We start from the raw sequence: 19,210 nt of genomic DNA on the forward strand, positions 1-19,210 counted from the left end.
CGCCGAAAGATGCATTTTCAGAGATCGTTAGTGCAGGCGGATTAACGCTCGGTTCCGTTCTGCTTACAGCGGGAAAGATCCCCCGATCCCCGGTCGTCCCATACCGTTCTCCACACTCTAATACCTTCCTCATATCAACGGCTCGTAACCAGGTTAATACAGTCCAGCTCTCGATTGCGCGATTATCACGCGAGCGAAGTCGCGGAAACGGTGCACTTTGCCGGCCCCGCAGATCCTTCTTTTTTTCTAATTTTAAAGATACATTGTTATACATTTAGCGCAAAATTTGTCACGTTATTTTATATCGATAATTTTGGAAGGTACATTTTTATCAAATTTAGAATTTTACTTCATTATTTTATCCTCCACCTAATTTAATGTGCAATATTATCTGTCAGATATCGAGATATCGACTAAAATTAAAAAAAAAAAACAGGATTTTTATCAAAAGCTCGTCCAACGGTTCATTTCATTATAGCTGGAAATACTCTCCGAATTTTCATACGATGCAGTACGCGAAGAATATACGTATAATATAAATCGAGTATGTAGCGTGTAACTAATGTTTAACGCGCGTTCTTATAATTGCGCATTTCGTACATTTCTTTTGCCTCACCGGAACATTATGTTCCGTTCTGACTATATATGTTATAATTTTAATTGTTGCACACAAAACCGGTAATTAATATTCCTCAACGTTATTTAATTCAATCGTCAGGAATAAATTGATTCAAATATCGATTAGCCGATACTTTAAGAAATTAATATTGATACTAAATAAAAATAATAATTCTGTGCAACAAGGTTATTGTTGGCTTTCACGCGGCAGTTTGATACCATTGAGCGAAAAGGTAAAAGGCTCGAGTGTCCGTTACACTGAATTTCATGTCCCAACTCGCGCGAAGTATCTGTGAAACGATCGCACGCGTATTTCTCTCACGTGCAAACCGTCTCACATTCTGACCGAGTCAAGGTGTCCGCGTGATACACGCGATCGAATACGAATTTAGAAAATGGGATAGTTATTAATACTGAAGATTTGGAGAGTTTGTTATTAACACTGAAAACCTCAAAACAAACACTGGAAAAGTGAATAAGAGAAAGCAAGAATATGTTAGAAAAAATATTTATACATCAGAGTTTCAGAGTTTTAGTCGCTTTTGCAAGGTTTACTAAAATTATGAATTTTACGCAGTTACACGAATTCTTTATCTTTACGCGAAAAACAAATGCGTGATGCATGAATATTAACGCAGGTTCGGAGGTCATCGTGGCGTATCACCGGGGACTTCCCAGGATCACGGTGCCTCTTCCATCGAGGAGGGAACGTTGCTCGTTCACCATGAAGCCGATAACGCACACGGTCGGCAATCTTTTAGATATGCTGAAGACGGAGGATCGTGGGATCGATCGAGCGTGCATAACGTCGCTAGGTAAGACGCCGATACAAATCATTTCCTGAGCGGCTTGTTAATAAACGAAAATAAATAATCGGAGAAACGGAGAACCAGATAAAGACCTTGTGTGATCTTACCAAATAAAAGCCTTGATTGACTTTTCAGATGGCACCAGGATAGCTTCCAGTAACACGATAGAGTCACTTTTAGAAGAGGATTTCAAATTATTAATAAACGATAACGAATACATTGTCTCGCCGCCGTTGCAAGAAAGGTGCACGACAGTGAGTTATCACATAAAGACGAGTTTCCCCATCGGCTTTATGTTTCTACAATATACGTACCCGAAGCGCGTAGTCGCGACGCGTAACTTGATCGACTAGAATCCGCAGCGATATTTCTTCGAGCGTAATATATTATCGGCGATATACAATGTATCGGGGTCACGCGGATTTACCTTGTCGAATCGTGCCCCCGCAAGTATCGACATGTATATGTGTCCCGCTTTTACAGGAGGATTTGCAGAAACTCGGAGACGTACAAGCGCTCGTCGCGCAGTTGTACGAGGCGTTCCACGTGCGGGAGTACAGCGTCGACATGGAGAGATCGGTCGTCGCCGAGTTGGAGGATATCAGACTACAGCTGGTACCCATGGAACAGGTAAAAATATTCGTAAAAATTCGTATATACGAATTAAGCAACATACACAGAAAAAAGAAGTGTAAAATCAGTAAAATCAAGACTTATATATTCGTATATATCTATATATATACGCAAGAATCTTACAATCTTCTTATAAGAATTTTAACTTTTCGCTTTAACTTTTTCTTCTTACGAAGAGAACTGTGAAATGCGGATATGAATCATACATTAACAGTATGTAGGAGGGAATCCCTTGAGCATACCTAAAATATTATTGATTTTTGGCTATCAGTCATTTAAGAGTTATTTAACAAAAGGAGATTTTAGTATCATGTATAGACCATTTTTCTTCCAACTTTTTCTTTCTTATAAAAGTAATAATTCTTTAATTGTTTTGTGAGTGAAGAACCATGAAAAAATAAATAAATTTTTAAATTGTCAAAATTTTAAGAATTCGATGAATAAGAAATATATCGATTAATAACTATAATTTTCCATTACATAAATATGTACACATACTCGGGAGTATATAAGTCTTGATTTGACACTTCTTTTTTTTCTGTGTACGCGTGCGTAATGCTAAGAATAGAATTTGTTCGGATAAAATCGATTCAACTTAAAACGAGGCGCGCCGACGAATTGGATTTCTATCGCGCGTAAATCTGATTTAAACGCGGGCACACTCCCATTGTCCGTTTTCTCTCACTGCGTCCCGCCTATATGCTTTTTACGGCTCTTCTTAATTGCCATATTCTTGAGCGTTCCAATTAACACACTCGCGTCGCGGTTTGCACACTAAACGAGCAGCGATACTTTTCTAATCCCGCCTTTGTGCGTGTCGCGCGCTCGCTGTTACGCAAACGCCGTAAGAAGAAAACTTGTCTGCGAGATGTTTCCCGCGCGTCTTTTTTTTCCCTCCCTTACGAAATAATGAGGCGGGATAAAAGATGCCGTTTCAACTTCCACGATTTTCCCCGGTACATTCATCCATCTCCGGCCTCGTTTTCTCAATTACTTTGAGAATACGACGGAAGCTAAATTATCTTTCGTTAAAAGAAACTCCGGGGCGCTCGACATCAACATCAACATGAATGACGAGCTCAGGACTTTTCACGTTCTCTTAATCGTTCTAGAAACTGCAAGAAATACAGAATGCCGCTTACAAGAAGGCGAATTTTTTTATCTGGACGTTCCTAATTATGATGTCTATCCAATTTGGGGCGTTGGCCAGATTAACCTGGTGGGAATACTCGTGGGATATAATGGAGCCCGTCACTTACTTCGTCACTTACGGCACTACTATGATGTGGTTTATTTATTACCTCGTGACCCGACAGGTTGGTTTTAGAGAATTTAAGAGTGTAGACTGAATCCCATAATAAAAAACGTTGCAAATCGCCGGAAATGGATTGCACGGCGTAAACTCGATATTACGATCAATTATGATTTTTCTTCATATATCTTCACTTAGGAATACATGCTGCCGGATGTGTTGAATAGACGTCATCTAATAGTGCTTCATAGAAGAGCGCGTAAGATCGGTCTCGACATCAACCTGTACAATACGTTGAAGGATCGCGCGTACGAGTTGGAGACCACGCTGAAAATTATTCGCGGCCCTTTATACGACTACAAGACTCAAAGGGAACGACAGAAACGCGCCAGATCGAGTAGCTCTAGTAGCTCAAGATCGCCGAGTTCCTCGCCTAGCCCTAGTCCTAGTCCCGAAAGAGACGTTCCTAGAGTTATATCCGACTCGAGCATCCCGAGGAAGTATGCCGAAGAGTATAAAATTTAATTAAGGTGTTCAACGAGATGGTGCGCATGACGGAGCCGGAATATAACGGAGTCAACGATTACCGATCGCTTTCAAAAATCGATGTTATCTTCTTCCAACGAAGTACATCTCGGAAGAAAGACTTCCTCCCCCTCCCCCCCTCTCTCGAGTATGAAAGCGACGCACTCAGGGTAATGTTCAAGTTCGCAAAGTCGATGCTGAATGATCGAGATTTGCGAGACTGAAATGGAGATATAATTTATTTTTGTGTTTGTGTGCGTTTTACGTGAAGGAACCCGCATAGCGATTATCTCAGATCTCGAGTCAGTCTTCCAAGTAGTATCGGCGGCAACCAATTTTCGTCACGCGCAATATGCATCTCATAGGCGTTAAAGTGTCTCGCGGATTATCGAATGCTCAATGCTGTCGACGTTTGGAAGACGTTACAGAAAGATATATAGGAGAGAAAGAGAATACACCGAGCGTCATAAATATTTCAACGGTCACTAGATGAGCACCTCCAACTAGTCAAGCTGCTGCGAAAAATAACATATTTCACAAAGAAAATTTTATAAGGGTTTTATAATAAAAAATACGTATTTTATTTGAGGTCTGACGATCAAAACGATCACGTATGATTGAGGTATTACGATCAAAATCACGTCGAACGTTTTGTATTTTGACGCTCTTTCCGAAAGTGTTCCTGAGAAACGCGTATCTGGTAAATGTTTATGACACTTGCGTGTACGTGTACTATTTTGATTAACTCTTTGTTGCGTTTAGTGTAATCGGAAAGTTACATCCTGAGAGATATCAACGGATTATTGTTATTTATAGATTACCTTATCACTTTACCGATTTTAGCACTAACTCAACTGTTGTCTCTCTCATGCTCGGCCGAATTATATTATAATAAATCTTGAATGCTGTAATTCGAAACATGACAAATCATAGCTTTTGCGCACTGGTGCAGACTAAAATACTATTGAACTTAAATGTAAAAATATAAGCGCCTTGACCGATGAAAATTTGGCAGAGAATATATGTATTCCAGATATATCCCATACCTGCTATGCCGTCCGTTAAGATATTCCTGAGATCATTTTGAGACGAAAATCCTAACATCAAAATGCCAAGGCTATAATAATTTTTAAATAAGAAGTGTTCAAAGTTGACTAATCGAATTGCACAGTATTTATTTGCAACGTGACAATTGCACTATTCTCGGAATATGATATAAAAAATGCGCTTGAAAACACCTTTTAAATCACTACTGTGCAATGTGACATAACTGAGCGCGCGAATTTCTGACAATTCGATTGGTCAACATAAACATTTGAACATTTTTCAGTTAAAAACTATTATAGCCTCGAAATTTTATCTCAGAAATCTCATTAATGGAATCATTAATGGATGGTACGGCATGTCTGAGACACCCTGTATTGAATAGATTAGTAAGATGTTTAGTGTGCAGAATATATATTTTAAACTATATTTTGTTGTATATATATATTTTTAACTATATATTTAATATAATATATTGAAATATATATATATATATATATATATATATATAATAATATAATATAGTATTAACTATATATATATATATAAATATATATACTATATATATATATATAATATATATATGATATATTCCATATATTTATATTAATATATATATATATATATATCTGCATCTCTCTCTCTCTCTCTCTCTCTCTCTCTCTCTCTCTCTCTCTCTCTCTCTCTCTCTCTCTCTCTCTCTCTCTCTCTCTCTCTCTCTCTCTCTCTCTCTCTCACTGATCTATTCGATTATGCATTCCTAATAAGCAAGAAACATCAAAGAACATTTTAACTATATTGCATTGACGTTACAACGTTGCTGCAATGTAGTTGAAATGTTTCTTGATGTTTCTTGCTTACTGGGTTCGATTATGCATATATGCTTTTATGTTAACTCGTGCACACGAAAGTCTTTACTATGCATCAGTACGCATCGATACATCCAATCGAATTCATTTACAAGTCACAAATAGTAGTTTAGACTCACAGTTTATTGACTCACAAGTATTTGTTTTGTCATTACGATGCCTCGCGAAAACTGTAAGATTCTACGAAACGGTAAAGTGTTAAGCCGTATTAAATGTAAATCACATTTACGATTATGTATATAGTATATAAATTAAATTATGTACATAAAAACAAAAAATATTAGTAAGAATTGTACAATATTAAAAATTGCAATTACCTACAACTGCAAATCGCAAATTATAGGTTGCAAAATAAAAGTATGTAATTTAGTTGAATCTTTTAACATTGCGATTGTATGATTTATATTGAAAACTTCTATATACGTTTTTTATAAAATAAGCGAACACAAGATTTTCATCCTGGAAATATTAAAAAGAATTGTTCTGATAATTGAAAACTGTATGAAATTCGACGCGTATTTAATAAATTTACTAGTCATTTCGCATCTTTTAAAACGATGCTGTTGATTGTTCGCAAAGTGATATTATGATATACATCGACGTAGACGTTATTGTACATACCTATATAGTTTTTCATGAATTCAACGAAATTTCATGCGCCATAACTTTCACACTATCATAAATGTAGTATCAATACATAACATTATTGTCCTTTCCCCTATTGTTCTACATTTGAATTCTATATCGACATAGAGAAGACTCCATCCAAAGAGGAAATGTTAGTTATCTGAAGATATAGAAGGTAGATTCTACAATGCATTCGTTTACTCGCTCTCGTTACCTCACGTAATGCACCTTACGAAAATATTTAACGTTCCTTCAAAACTTTGAAAAATTTCTAGTTCTTAAATAATCAAACTCTCTATATCATAGAAAATCGTCAATATATGACCAGAGAAATACAAAGCACCAACTATTTAGCATTATTAATTACTAGCTTCTAATAGAGGCAACGTAAATAATGCTACTGTTACCATTATGCTTTTCTAGACGGTTTTTACGAAAGTACCATAATATAAGAATTCATATGTAGATCACATTTTTAAACTATGGGAACTCTTTCTCGCTTTCATAATCTATCCGTCCGCTGAGGTAGTTGAATCCAGCTTTGTTTTTCTTGTATCAATCTTAACAATTTAAAAAGAAAAAGATAGCTCAATAGATTCGTGTTCTAATGACGGCTTGTGTTTTGAATTAATACAAGATCTCTATAAATAATCTAGCTCGCCAAGATTTCAGCTAAATTTGTAACTCTACAATCTTTCATCGAAACAAGTTGAAATATATTTATTAGGATTAAACTATTCTGTGAGAGGACATCTCTTATCTCTTGCAGAATCTTATTTTTTGTTTCCAAAAATAATATTTACGTAACGGTGTATATTATTTAAAAATTATATATATTAACAACATAAATAGGAAAAAATACATTAATACCGTCTTTCTCTCGGACGTAGATAATACACGATCCGAAATTAGGAGCATTAGAGATAAAGTAAAATTATACTACTACTTACGTTAGAGGCCAACGCTTTTTACGAACGAGAAACGAACCATAAGAAAACACATTTACGTGTATAGAGCCTTCTCATCTTCTCCTTAATAAGTTTATCCCACTTCTCGTATACGAATTTACGTTTCATACGATGAGCTAAAGATTTATGAGTTGTAGCGGATAAGATGCATAATTATCTAGACTCTAGACTAGAGTAACACGAATGAAAGTATGTATCACTTTCCTATCTCCGATCGTCATCGCGCAGTTATCTTCCTCAAATATTTTGTACTATTCTTAGGGGAACATTATATATATAGACGACTTTTGTACATATTATAAATATATTCGTATATACGTATGTACACCCACATGTACATCACGCAAACGATGTTCACGCACGCGTAATTTTTGCGAGCGATATTGCCTTAGCGCATCTTTCCCGCAAGCTTATCGCCTAATTCTCGATTGATCACATACATAATCAAAGCTGGCTACTGTATAAGACTATACTGTACATCTACGTACACGTACAAAAGAATCACTCCTGGAACCTGATCTGTAGATGTTAAAGGAAAAGGAGAGAATCTCTGTTTATGAAACATCCATAGCAATATCGGCAAACCTCGATGCCGATCACTTCGCCTCGTTAGATCGCGCAAAGAAACGATCGAGCACCAAATCTCATTTCGCAGAAATATTCATTCATAGATCATTTCGCGATCTATATTTTTTATCGGCGTATATCGTTTTTACGTTCCGAATCGTGCGAGATTTGGGCGAATTTAATTTAAGATCGGATTTCGAGCGTATATATAAAATAAGATTGTTAAGCGGATCTGTAAAGTGTCGCGTTACCGCAGGCACAAATTTTATTTTTAAGCATGCGAATCTCGGGGAGAGTCACACGTTGTGTCACGTCGACAGTACGCCCGATAACAAGCGCATCTACAAATATTTTTATTTGTATAACTCTTACGTATACACGCTGTCTACAGTCGATGCATGAGTGTTTATTCAAGCGGAGATGTGCTGTGATTTACGTCCAATGTACTTACTTCCGTGTGAAGGAAGAGAATCGGAAATAAAATAGAAATATAGATATGCGTGATATCAAATTGAAACACAATCCTTATACTTACACATTTAGATATCCCTATACTCGTCATATAGCTTTGCAAATTTCTTGTATAATGCAAATTAATACTCTGCCAATTTCCTCTTTTTATCTCTTAAAATAATCATAATTATATATATAAATTAATTAAAATTTTTAATTAATTTATATGATAGGTATAAAAAATATTATTATTATTATTAAATATATATTATAATTACACTATATATTTTGATTATAATATTATTTATTATTATTATATATTATAATAATAATTAAATATTACATATTGTAATTATAATTAATTTCGAGCTCCTTCCATATCTTCCTTCTTTGTTCTCAAGTTATTTCCCCTCCTCTCCATTTTTCCACCAAAAATGTTACCTTATCATCACCATTCTCCTACCTTCCCTATTCCATACTCTCTTCCTTTGTTCCTTTCGCGCATTTGCCATTTATTATCTAATTAATATACACGAATCTTTTCTCTTGACGTGGCACTCCGCTGGTTCTCAGGTATTATTTCAAATAATTATATATATATATTTTTTATTTCTCGTTCAGTTAAAATATAAGGTATTCTTTTTAACACAGCGTATAAGGCTGATCAATATAATATTTCCAAAATTTTAACTTGTGTAATTATTTCCATGACTATGTAAAGAGGAATATATTAATACTTCTGATTAATTAATTTTGCAAAATTCTGACTCCTTTTAACTTTGACTTTCAAATGTTAACTCGAAATTCTGACCATTAATTTGGTCTGAAATCTCTCATAGCATGAATATCACACCATCATTACAATCAGAATTATGAAAACGATATAATCACCCTTTCCGACACTAAAGGAGGCTCTTAACGGGGTCACATACCACACATGTAATCAATCGGCTCAATTATTAATTATAATGCGGAGACATTAATTTAAGTTTTTCCGTTGGAATCCAACAATTATGCGTTATGCGTTTTACCGTTTGAATAATTCTCATCCTTATATTGCGCATTGAAGATGGCCGTGTTAAAGGTCGAAATGTTTATTTTTTATTGTTACTAATTTATAATACATCATCTAAACACGTATACCTAGCTTTGTTCGCTAGCCCTATTCTCTTATATTATGTTTTGAATTATGCAAACTTGATAATGTTTATTATTACACATTTGACAATTTAGTTTTGTATGGATAACAATAAATTTATTCAAATAAATGGATAATTAACTAAAGATTTTTAATATTGAAATTAACAATTAGTAACAAGAAAAAATGGGCTTTACGAATCAAACGCGGTTTGCTGTGCGCGAGTTAACTTTATGTAACATTTAATTTAATAATATTAAGCTAACTGGCCACTGTTGAACAGGGCCTTAAGGCCGGTATCACAGTCTCCGATTAACGTGATTCTCCCTAGATTCTCCGATTAAACTCACTCTTCGTCTCTTTTTCTACGGGAATAGTTAGAAAGAGATGCAGAGTGAGTTTAATCGGAGAATCACGTTAATCGAAGACTCTGTGATACCGGCCCTTATACTACGTTTACGCGAGCGTTACTTCTGTAGTAACTTACGATACGTCCTTCGCGTAAACGGGATTTTCCTTCGCGTAAACGGGATTTTGTAGTAACTTACGATAATTTACTCCGCGTAAACGAGTGATATATCGTAAGTTACTACAGAAGTAACGCTCGCGTAAACGTAGTATTAGCTTATCAAAAGAATAATATGTGAAAAATCGATATTCACAAAAAAAAACCGAATATCGATATATCGGATTGCAAAAACATCGGGCAATAATAACCGATAAAATCGATTTAAAAAATCGGACGTTTCGATTAATCGGCCAACATCGCGCATGGCCGGCAACTGGCGCCATTTAGCCGCCAGCCGCCTAACCTGGCGAAGATGATCGTGCCGATCAAAAGGTAAAGTATATCCTTGTTGCACGCTTATTTATACGTCGATTATAGATTCTGTTTATTATAAAACACGAAGAAATTTTCTCTATGTCAAATAAATCTCAGCGATGATCTTTTAGAGACGGAGACGTAGAGACTTGGGCCATCGTAGATCTTCAGGGCGATCTAAAATTCGAAAAGATCGATGATCCAGACGATCAGTTAATCGGCGATCTTCACTTCACGAAAGCTGGAGTACCTATTTTAATTATCGGAATTCACGTGTTGCACGGGAAGGAAATAACGCTCGACAAGCCGCTGATTGTATTGGAGAGGCATCGTGATACGAGAGATGAGGCGATCGAGGGGGAGGCTGCGGCGAAGACAGAATACTTTGTAAAGGCTATCGTGAAGAAGAAACTGTTGTTTAAGTCACGGCCGAAGCCTATAGTCACCAACGTGCCGAAACCATGTTAACGTACCTGGCTCGTAATATTATCTGCGCTCGCGTACTGCCATATACAAGAAATAAAACGTTCTCGTTTTATTAGTCGAATTAAATTAATGCTTAATAATACAAAAGGTTATAATGTACATTTTAGATTCACTCGTCACTTCAGTCCTTCATCTCGCCCTCTTCATCTGACTCCTCCACTCCTCGTATGTACATAACATTGTTACACCTGATGAGCACCTCGCCGAGGTTCCCCGTGCAATTGCCGTCTATGTGCTCCTCGGTGTTTGCCAGCTGCAGATTCATGTATCCATCGACCGAGACGAGATAACCTCTGTACTCGTGGCCCCACTTTAACTTTACCATGACCGGTTTCCCAGTCAGACCATTTAGGAATGGCTTGGGGTTTATTGGCATCGTCGCAGCCATGGTGTAAATATGTAGTCTGTAAAAAAAAAAAAAAAAATGTATAAAATTAATAAAATATGTATGTTGTTCAAAAATTAAGTATTTGTAACGCGATAATCTGAGATGTTAGATCGTTGAATTTTGTACGTTTATGCGAACAGCATCTTTCAGCACATGCCGGTTAATGATGTTAAAGTAAATAAATATACGTATATAACAACGAGACGATAGTATTTCTCGTGGAATATTACAATGAGAGCGTATATTATGTCGCAAATAAAATACATATAACTTTACTTACTTGCTAAATGAAGCGTAAATAAAAAAATTCTTTGCGCACACCGTGCCTTAACCTCCAATTCACCAACTTATCGTGTGTTGCGTGACTAGTGCGTGTGCGTGTGGGGGACGCGGGGGCGGGGACGCCGGAATCCTTTTAATGAGAGATAGAACACCGAGGCTGTAGGATGCGGATTGGTCGTCCGCCATTAAGGGTCGGTAGGAGACACGGTAGAGACCTCTGTCGGGTTGGGGGTTAGCTGCGAGTCCGTATTTTATTATTTATTATAAATTTTTAAGAGCAAAAAAAAATGCAAAATCGGGCTCTGTAGCTGACTGCATTAAGCCCCTTGCACAATAGGCGATAGCGATAGCGATAGCGACAACGACAAGGTTGCCGACAAAGCTATACCTTTGTCGGCAACTTTATTGCTGTCGCTAATTATGATTCGTTAATTAATTAGACATACATACAATCTACTGTTTCCTCTCTTGAGCTGTAACGTAGCTGCTTGAAACAATGTTTATTCTAGTTCAGACGATGCGATATAGCCATCACTTATTTTAAATAAGAAAGTTATTGGTTTTTATATACATTTCTGATATCTAGAACAGAGCTAGAATCATTTACTTCGTCTCTCATTTACGTCTTTTAGTGATCAGGATACAACATAGAAAAGAACATTTTTCTTACTTAAAAAATAAAAATATATTCTTAAAATAAGATTCAAAGAACACATGCAAAGTTTAACGTTATTCGCTTTCTTCGTTCCCCTATAGAAAATTTCTGAAAAATACCTATTTTTATAGACGTTCTCCGGCTCAACTTGTATTCATGTTTAAAAAGAAAAATTTATTTTACTTAAGTTAAAATTAATAATTTTTATATTTTAAAATAGTAGACATATACTACGTTTACGCGAGCGTTACTTCTGTAGTAACTTACGATACGTCCTTCGCGTAAACGGGATTTTGTAGTAACTTACGATAATTTACTCCGCGTAAACCCATTGGGCGCGTTCAGCAGACCAAGCCGCTGAGCAGCAGTCGAACGTGCGTGGCTCTTACTTTTAGAACCAACCAATCAACGCCGAGTGTTGATAAGACGAACTCAACAGATGTATCTGCTGAACGCGGCCATTATCCAATCGAAAAATTGCGTGGAGCTTGAGCTTGCCGCAGATCTTGGTGGGTTTGCGAAAGCTTCGAAAAATATTTACATTCGTTGAATCCACCTGGGATCTTCAGCCTGACAATCTGATTTTATTATATCGGGAAATTATTTTCAGCGACAATGAATATCTTACCGAAGAAAAGGTGAGACGCATTTTCGCACTTGATTATATTTTGAAACTGATTGTTCGTATTTTGTATATTTAAAACGTGAAACCAATATTCGTTTTGTACCCATTCAGGTGGCATGTACGAACGAAGGAGAACATCGCTCGTGTGCGGAAAGACGAGGCAAAAGCTGCGGAGGAAGAGAGGATTAGGAAAGAGCGAGCTCAGAAAGCGGTACGCGATAAATTATCTTTCAAAGTTTCGATTACGTAGATCTTGTATTTCACTGGTAACAATTGTTTCTCGACGTCATTACATGTATAATTAATTTAACATAATTAAGATCTCGGTTTTATTTTTTATCAGGAAACAGAAGCAAGAGTAGATTTGTTGAGACATCGAGCGAGAACCAATTACGACGGCCGGGCGAAGACCGAGACCACCAGTACCAGCAAGAAGTTAGAACACGTCAACTTCTTTGCGGAGCTCGAAGATGGAAAAATTGATTACAATAGACCTAACGTGGAACACGAGAAGGAAAAGAAGGAAGAGAAAGAGAAATATGAGAAGCAGATTGGATATTTGACGTATCTAGGGCAAGATACTAACGAGGCAACTGGGAAGAAAAATTGGTACGAGGAATTACCAAAGAGATTAACGGATACCGAGAAAGATGTAGAATTAGAAACGAAAAAGAAAGCCTTGAACGATCCAATGGTTGATATAAGGAAGTATCTCAAGATCATGCATTCTAAATCTGCCGAAGATCATGTAAAAGTAAAAACGGAGGCTGTTAAGAGAAAATGTGATTCCGATGGTTCTCACTCCGATCGCGAAAGTCACGGCACGCACAAAAAGTGTAAGGATAAAAAACACAAGAAGAAAAAACATAAGCATTCAGAGAAGAAAGAAATTAGGAGCCAGACTAGTACAGATATAGAAAAATTAAGAGCGGAGAGATTACTCAGAGAGCAAAGTGAAAAGCTGAGAACTGAAGCATTATTGGCCAAAGTGAGAGGTGAACCAGTGCCCGTCGTCGCACCGGAAACTCCTAAACCTACCATAAAACAGAAATACAACTCGCAATTCTTCCCCGAAATTGCTAGACAAAATGCAGAGAGAACGCCCAAGTATCCTAGACATAGTCCTTAAAATACGTTATTCCTATATCTCAGTCTCAAAAGATTGTAATTATAATCTTGTTTATCTATATTAACGTGTGATAATATATATAATATGTATAGAAAATTGTTAAAATTTATATATTGTATAAACTGTTCGGAGAAGGCAACAGAAGGCTATTTTGGTTTCCTAGAAGTCATTTATAAAAAAAAATCTGAAAACAGAAAAAAGACCTCTAGACCTGGGTAATTTATTGAGACAACAATCATAGAACTCTCTCTAAAATGATCAACACAGGAGGACCTCGTATGCCTGAAGACGAAAATAAGCTATTACACACCTGTACGAACATCATGATGTAAATAATTAAACAACCTCGAGTTTTCGTAAAAGCTAGATTTAAAAAAAAGATTAATAAAAAAATTTTATTATAAAATTACATTCCTTGTGTTTTCATTATTAGATACTTACAACTGTTTTGTTTTTCATATATTTAACATGTATACATATATCTCTCTCCCAGAGAAGAGAATTACTTTGGTTATTGCTTCTCGGAATATTTGCGGCTGCAGAGAAAAATCTAAATATATTAAAAAGGTTTCTCTAGTTCCCCCCAGCCTTTTGAGATGGGTAAGTCACATGATCACGGAACAGCTCTTTCTAAAGTAATCGCCAATGTCAAGAAGACACTGATATGGCATACTGAAGATATATTATGGGCATTTAGAAATATGGTATCCATGCATTTCTTATTCTATATTTTTTGTAAGAAGGGCTTGATTAAAAGAGTGTTTCCAAAATTTCTATAAATGTTGCCAATCCTCGGACGACTACTGATTTATTAATTTGGATATCAAGACATGAATGTATTGATTTTATCGAAAGCGTTCTTCGCTGTGAGAAAAATTGTTGCTGCTTTGTGTCAACACGATATTGTCGCCATTGTCAGTCTTTGGTGGTTTATGACAACACGAACCACCAAAGACCGACAATATCGAAAAGTGGATGTATACATAGCACGGACATGAACCAAATTCTCATCGACAGCATCGAAAAGTGGATGTGACTCGTAGTTCCAATTCCTGAAAGTGGACGTGTGGCGCTACTGTACGGCCTGCAAAAGCGTCCCAAGAAAATCGCCGTCATTGCGCCTCTCATCCTTCTCTCTGCCTCCGGCCTCCCTCGCGATTTCGCGCGCGCGAACGCAGCCGGAAATCTCGAACCAGACGCCCGCCGCGCCGTGCGCGATCCAGGTGCCTCGCGAGGACGCGATTTCGAATTCGAATATTTTCGCGAACCCCATATAAATTTCTCTTTTCGTTCCCCTCGCTTTAACTTCGCCGCGCATTGTGCTCGATCCGTCGACGGCGTGTCTCGGGCTTAATTATCGCCCGCGAGATATTTGTTGGTTTTATTACTGACCCGCGGAGATAACCTCGTCATTCCGTGTTAATATTGCACATTTGGATGTTTGCATGTTTATTTCGCGATAAATAGATATAATTAGCGTATATTGAAACGAGTCTGCACAATTTATCGACCTTTTGTTACCGTCTCGGTAAGGACTGTTTAAAACTCTAAACGCAGACCTGTAATATAAGTCTGTGAGTTTATATATGAATTGTAACATAAAATTAGGATTTTTTTTTTTTTAAGAATGAGAGAAAATATGGTAGATTTTATAGGTCTCGAAGAGAGTGGTTTGTTTATTGAAATTTATGTTGCGAGTAACATTCGGGATAACTTGAGAACAGATTTTGCAAAGTGTTTGCTACATATATTTTTTTATCGACAGAATCCGCTAAAGCCCATATCACACCACGGATTGAGATTAAGACTGGATTGAAAAATAATAGAAGAATAATAAAGAAAAAACTAATCTCAAGTTTAGTGAACTTTGATACTCCGTTTGATAAAATTTTAATTCAATCTCAATTCTCAATCCTAATCCGTCTGATGCAGACTTAACAGAATGCGAGGACAGATTGATCGCACAGATATCCAGTAGAATCTGCCATTCCTCACTATTTGAATGATCTACTCCACTTAAGTGATTACAAAATTACGGATTCAGTTCGATTTCAGTTAACAATCTGCTGTCAGATAGGATCTGTTTTTTCTATCGCTGACTGTGCTAGTTCAGAGTTTATCTTTTTCCTTTCAATGCAAAGTAAGAAAGATGAACTCCGAACTATATGTCAATGTGTCTGTTCAGCAATAGAAAACAGACCCCATTACGTCAACAGATTCTATTGGCAGAACACGAGCTTTAACGCACAATTGATGCCAATCTGTTGTAATAATCTGTTAGCGCGTCGCTAACACTTTTGTTTGCTGGAATGAAGTTAACTAATCGTGTAAACATCCAAATTGTTGAACAGTTTGCGCTCAATCTAGTTGTTCCACGATTCCACCGGCGATGAGTGAAGAAACTAACGACGTATCCTATTTGAGCTGTGATATAAATGGCACAAGGTATATTTACAAACTCGCACAGTCACCCATGGACATTGCGAAAGACTCGGCGTCGAGCGAGGAGCAAAATGCAGTCGACACTGTCAGGGGAACTGACAATGAGTTGGACAACGGAGACGAGCCGATTTTGGTGTGTTTGAACGGACAGGTGTACGCGATTAAAAATGGAGTGATTGAAGAATTGGACGCCGACGACCAGCCTGTAGAACGGACGAGTTGTCACGAAAAGACAATCTTGCTGTCGAAGAACGCGGAAAAAGACGAAAGTGACTACGTCACCAATGAGAGTATGGTGATCGGATGTCCGTACAGACAGTCTGAGGAACAGTACGAGGCCGCTACGGAGGAAGCGGGGAAGGATCTTGTTGTGGAGGACGACAACGTTAACGTCGACGATTTCTTAGAAGTTGTGACCGCTTTCAAATGCAAGATGTGTACTTACCTGTCTCAGGACAAGATGCAATTGTTAGGTCACGTTCAAAAACTACATTTAAATTCTGCTATCGATGCTAAAGTAAGTATATAGCGATTCATATTCTAAACATAAATTGCAATTTTAATTGAAGTAACTGTATTTTGCTTAGCAGAAGCTTATATATTGCGATATAAAAATTGGCTTACTTTTATTATTGTATATAGCCAAAGGGAGAATCTAAAGTGGATGAAGTAAGAGTAGTTTATATGTGTGCGGAGTGTTCCAACTGCTTCCATTCTTTTGAGGACTGTAGAGAACACATGATTAATGTAATCATCTTAAACTTGACTTCTTTTGAAAGATAGGCTACTTTTGTCTGGGCAATATGATAGAATGTATTTCTCTCTTAGGATCATCAGTTGACGGACATTGCGAGTGACGAAGCTGGAAAGGAAAATTTGACGGACCTGACGAATCCTGGCTTGACGACCGAGCACGGGAGCCAACGTGTCGAGAGCACCGAAGTGGAAAAAGGTCCAGTAAAAATTTCAAAGACCTTAAATTCTGAATATATGCGTAATAGAAATATGATAGAGACAGCGGACAGAAATGTGAAGTATGTAATTTCCTCAAAAATGTGTTGTAAAGAAAAAAACAAACTTATTTTCTTACTCATCGTCGTATTTAAACAATGTGCAATCTTTTCCAGGTGTTTTTATCAGGGCTGCCCGTACAAATTCGCCTCGGAAGAAATTATGCAACAACATATTCTCTACCATACAGAATCTGCGACGGCATTCAAATGCACCATATGTCGAGATATGAAGTTTACAAAGTGGCGCCAATGTAGCTTGCATTTATGGAAAAAGCACCAAATCGGTTTGTGAATATTATAAATAATGCAAGAAGCGTTAAGGGAATTTACATTTTTCACGCAGTCACTTTTCCGTAGACATAGGTTTGTTTACCTGCAAAATTTGCGAGGGCTACAAAAGTGCTACCATGGTAAAGCTCTTGACGCACATGAGAGTGCACAGTGATAGTCGCGACTACAAATGTCCCGATTGCAACAAATGTTTCAAACAGGCTAGCCAGTTACGCAACCACCGTGTAATGCATTTAGATCGCAAAACGTTAGAAGTAACTCGATGGTACACCTCGAAGAAATGCGATATGTGCGGTAAAACTTATGCGAACTCGAAATGTTTAAAGAATCACATTCAAGCTGTGCACTCCAAGCTACGTCCGTACGTTTGCAACGTTTGCGGTCATGCTAGCGCTAGAAAGGCAATGCTACAAATGCATTTGCGTCAGCACACGGGAGATAAACCTTTCAGCTGCGAGATTTGCGAATACAAAACTGGAGATCACAATACCTTACGACGACATGTTATGCAACACACAGGTGAGCATCATATCTCAAAATTAATAATTATGAAGGAGTAATTTGATTTTTTACCACACAGGATTTCGACCGTACAAATGCCCACATTGTACATATACCTCGATACAGAGCAGCAGTTATAAGAACCATTTAAAATCGAGGCATCCATTACTATCGGGCTTATTTACATGCGATCTGTGTACTTTTAAAACGGTGAAAAATGAAAGTTACATCCAGCACTTGAAAGACCATGAAAAGGGTTTAATAAAATCTAATGTGCAGAAAAAAGGTAAGTAAACTAAGATTTATCGAACTTTGTTCGTGTCTAACTTGGTAGATATCTTTATTTAAATATTCTTACTACTTTCTTTACACGCAGATAACGAGAATGTCGAAGTCTTTCCCGGCAATATTGCAGCAGCGCAATTAGTTTACAGCTGTTTAGGTGCCTTTTCGAAAGATGGAGATACTTTAGAAGCTAATTTGATGTCTTCCTCAACGTCCGCTGATGGTACTTCTCAAACAATCACGATACAAATACCGTCGAAACATCTTCAGGGTTCATTATCATCAAGAGATAGCTTAAATAAAAATGATTCTATTGAGCAAGAGGATGACGAGACGATGCATTGCTTCTTAAAAATTCCTAGAGAAGAGGAAGAAAGCATAGACACTGGTGGTATAACAATACCTGCAGAACCTGAAGAAAAAAGTATTAGAACCATTGATATTGAAGAAACGAACATAACTACCAGTGATATTGAAGAGACAAATGTGACAAATATTGATATTGATTCCTGAGAGATTATGCAAGTAATATCTAAATAAAATAATAAATTAATATCGCATAATAAAATGTCCTCCAAAATACGTTCCTCCAAAACAAATGACATAATGTTGCGTGTTATGATGACAAACAAATAAAGAAAAGCTAGTCATGCGTTATTTAATAATTATTTTTTGTCAATAAGCGATAAAATTAATACTTTAACAGAAATTTGTTAACATTGTGATACTTTTGGATGTAGAAATATTATGGAATTTAAATTTAGAAATGTTATTTTCTATCGTAATT

General features: G+C 36.8%; 5 protein-coding genes across 10 annotated transcripts in view; 4 read left to right on the forward strand and 1 right to left on the reverse strand.

Annotated features, from left to right (window-relative positions):
* Positions 1-3,898, forward strand: part of Mcu (mitochondrial calcium uniporter) — a 55,838-nt gene extending 51,940 nt beyond the window's left edge. Inside the window, exons 3-7 of the mRNA XM_077416880.1 lie at positions 1,257-1,433; positions 1,563-1,681; positions 1,911-2,057; positions 3,173-3,376; positions 3,511-3,898. Coding sequence (XP_077273006.1) covers positions 1,257-1,433; positions 1,563-1,681; positions 1,911-2,057; positions 3,173-3,376; positions 3,511-3,837 — 974 coding nt within the window. The 3' untranslated portion in view covers positions 3,838-3,898. The remainder of the gene's footprint in view (positions 1-1,256; positions 1,434-1,562; positions 1,682-1,910; positions 2,058-3,172; positions 3,377-3,510) is intronic.
* A 4,751-nt stretch (positions 3,899-8,649) lies between these two features.
* On the reverse strand, positions 8,650-11,630 carry Smf (small ribonucleoprotein particle protein SmF). Of its 3 annotated transcripts, none has more exons than XR_013258696.1 (4): positions 11,481-11,630; positions 10,913-11,216; positions 10,800-10,829; positions 8,650-10,690 (listed from the first exon to the last, which is right to left on the reverse strand). XR_013258696.1 is itself a non-coding variant. In XM_077416885.1 (3 exons), the coding sequence occupies exon 2, from the start codon at positions 11,198-11,200 to the stop codon at positions 10,934-10,936; it is 267 nt and encodes an 88-aa protein (XP_077273011.1). In that variant the 5' UTR covers positions 11,201-11,216; positions 11,481-11,630; the 3' UTR covers positions 8,650-10,829; positions 10,913-10,933. The 3 variants fall into 3 exon arrangements, 1 of the variants encoding a protein (XP_077273011.1); XR_013258695.1 differs by having other exon boundaries at positions 8,650-10,720; XM_077416885.1 differs by having other exon boundaries at positions 8,650-10,829.
* On the forward strand, positions 10,209-10,913 carry LOC143903353 (chromosome transmission fidelity protein 8 homolog). The gene is made up of 2 exons (XM_077416884.1): positions 10,209-10,344; positions 10,458-10,913. Exons 1-2 carry the CDS (start codon positions 10,325-10,327, stop codon positions 10,792-10,794), a joined length of 357 nt encoding a protein of 118 aa, XP_077273010.1. The 5' UTR covers positions 10,209-10,324; the 3' UTR covers positions 10,795-10,913.
* A 1,006-nt stretch (positions 11,631-12,636) lies between the features above and the next one.
* Positions 12,637-14,300, forward strand: LOC143903343 (leukocyte receptor cluster member 1 homolog). The gene is made up of 3 exons (XM_077416874.1): positions 12,637-12,775; positions 12,874-12,973; positions 13,106-14,300. The coding sequence occupies exons 1-3, from the start codon at positions 12,753-12,755 to the stop codon at positions 13,889-13,891; spliced, it is 909 nt and encodes a 302-aa protein (XP_077273000.1). The 5' UTR covers positions 12,637-12,752; the 3' UTR covers positions 13,892-14,300.
* A 748-nt stretch (positions 14,301-15,048) lies between these two features.
* On the forward strand, positions 15,049-19,088 carry LOC143903342 (uncharacterized). Of its 4 annotated transcripts, none has more exons than XM_077416870.1 (8): positions 15,049-15,419; positions 16,243-16,850; positions 16,976-17,080; positions 17,162-17,367; positions 17,461-17,630; positions 17,704-18,156; positions 18,218-18,424; positions 18,515-19,088. In XM_077416870.1, the coding sequence occupies exons 2-8, from the start codon at positions 16,281-16,283 to the stop codon at positions 18,934-18,936; spliced, it is 2,133 nt and encodes a 710-aa protein (XP_077272996.1). In that variant the 5' UTR covers positions 15,049-15,419; positions 16,243-16,280; the 3' UTR covers positions 18,937-19,088. The 4 variants fall into 4 exon arrangements, with proteins under 4 accessions (XP_077272996.1, XP_077272997.1, XP_077272998.1 ...); XM_077416871.1 differs by having other exon boundaries at positions 16,259-16,850; XM_077416872.1 differs by lacking the exon at positions 15,049-15,419 and adding an exon at positions 15,450-15,465 and having other exon boundaries at positions 16,259-16,850.
* Positions 19,089-19,210: the final 122 nt, after the last annotated feature.

The sequence above is a fragment of the Temnothorax americanus genome, unplaced genomic scaffold, assembly GCF_048541705.1.
Source record: "Temnothorax americanus isolate GAGA-0224 unplaced genomic scaffold, ASM4854170v1 Scaffold46, whole genome shotgun sequence".
NCBI lineage: Eukaryota > Metazoa > Arthropoda > Insecta > Hymenoptera > Formicidae > Temnothorax > Temnothorax americanus.

Excerpts from the sequence above, each read along its gene's own strand:
- LOC143903353 (XM_077416884.1), top strand. The coding sequence starts at position 10,325 with ATGATCGTGCCGATCAAAAG. Across the intron at positions 10,345-10,457 it reads ATGATCGTGCCGATCAAAAG|AGACGGAGACGTAGAGACTT; the intron begins GTAAAGTATATC and ends ATGATCTTTTAG.
- Smf (XM_077416885.1), bottom strand. The coding sequence starts at position 11,200 with ATGGCTGCGACGATGCCAATAAACCCCAAGCCATTCCTAAATGGTCTG.
- LOC143903343 (XM_077416874.1), top strand. The coding sequence starts at position 12,753 with ATGAATATCTTACCGAAGAAAAG. Across the intron at positions 12,776-12,873 it reads AATATCTTACCGAAGAAAAG|GTGGCATGTACGAACGAAGG; the intron begins GTGAGACGCATT and ends GTACCCATTCAG. Across the intron at positions 12,974-13,105 it reads AAGAGCGAGCTCAGAAAGCG|GAAACAGAAGCAAGAGTAGA; the intron begins GTACGCGATAAA and ends ATTTTTTATCAG.
- LOC143903342 (XM_077416870.1), top strand. The coding sequence starts at position 16,281 with ATGAGTGAAGAAACTAACGACGTATCCTATTTGAGCTGTGATATAAAT. Across the intron at positions 17,081-17,161 it reads GTAGAGAACACATGATTAAT|GATCATCAGTTGACGGACAT; the intron begins GTAATCATCTTA and ends TTTCTCTCTTAG. Across the intron at positions 17,631-17,703 it reads ATGGAAAAAGCACCAAATCG|ACATAGGTTTGTTTACCTGC; the intron begins GTTTGTGAATAT and ends ACTTTTCCGTAG.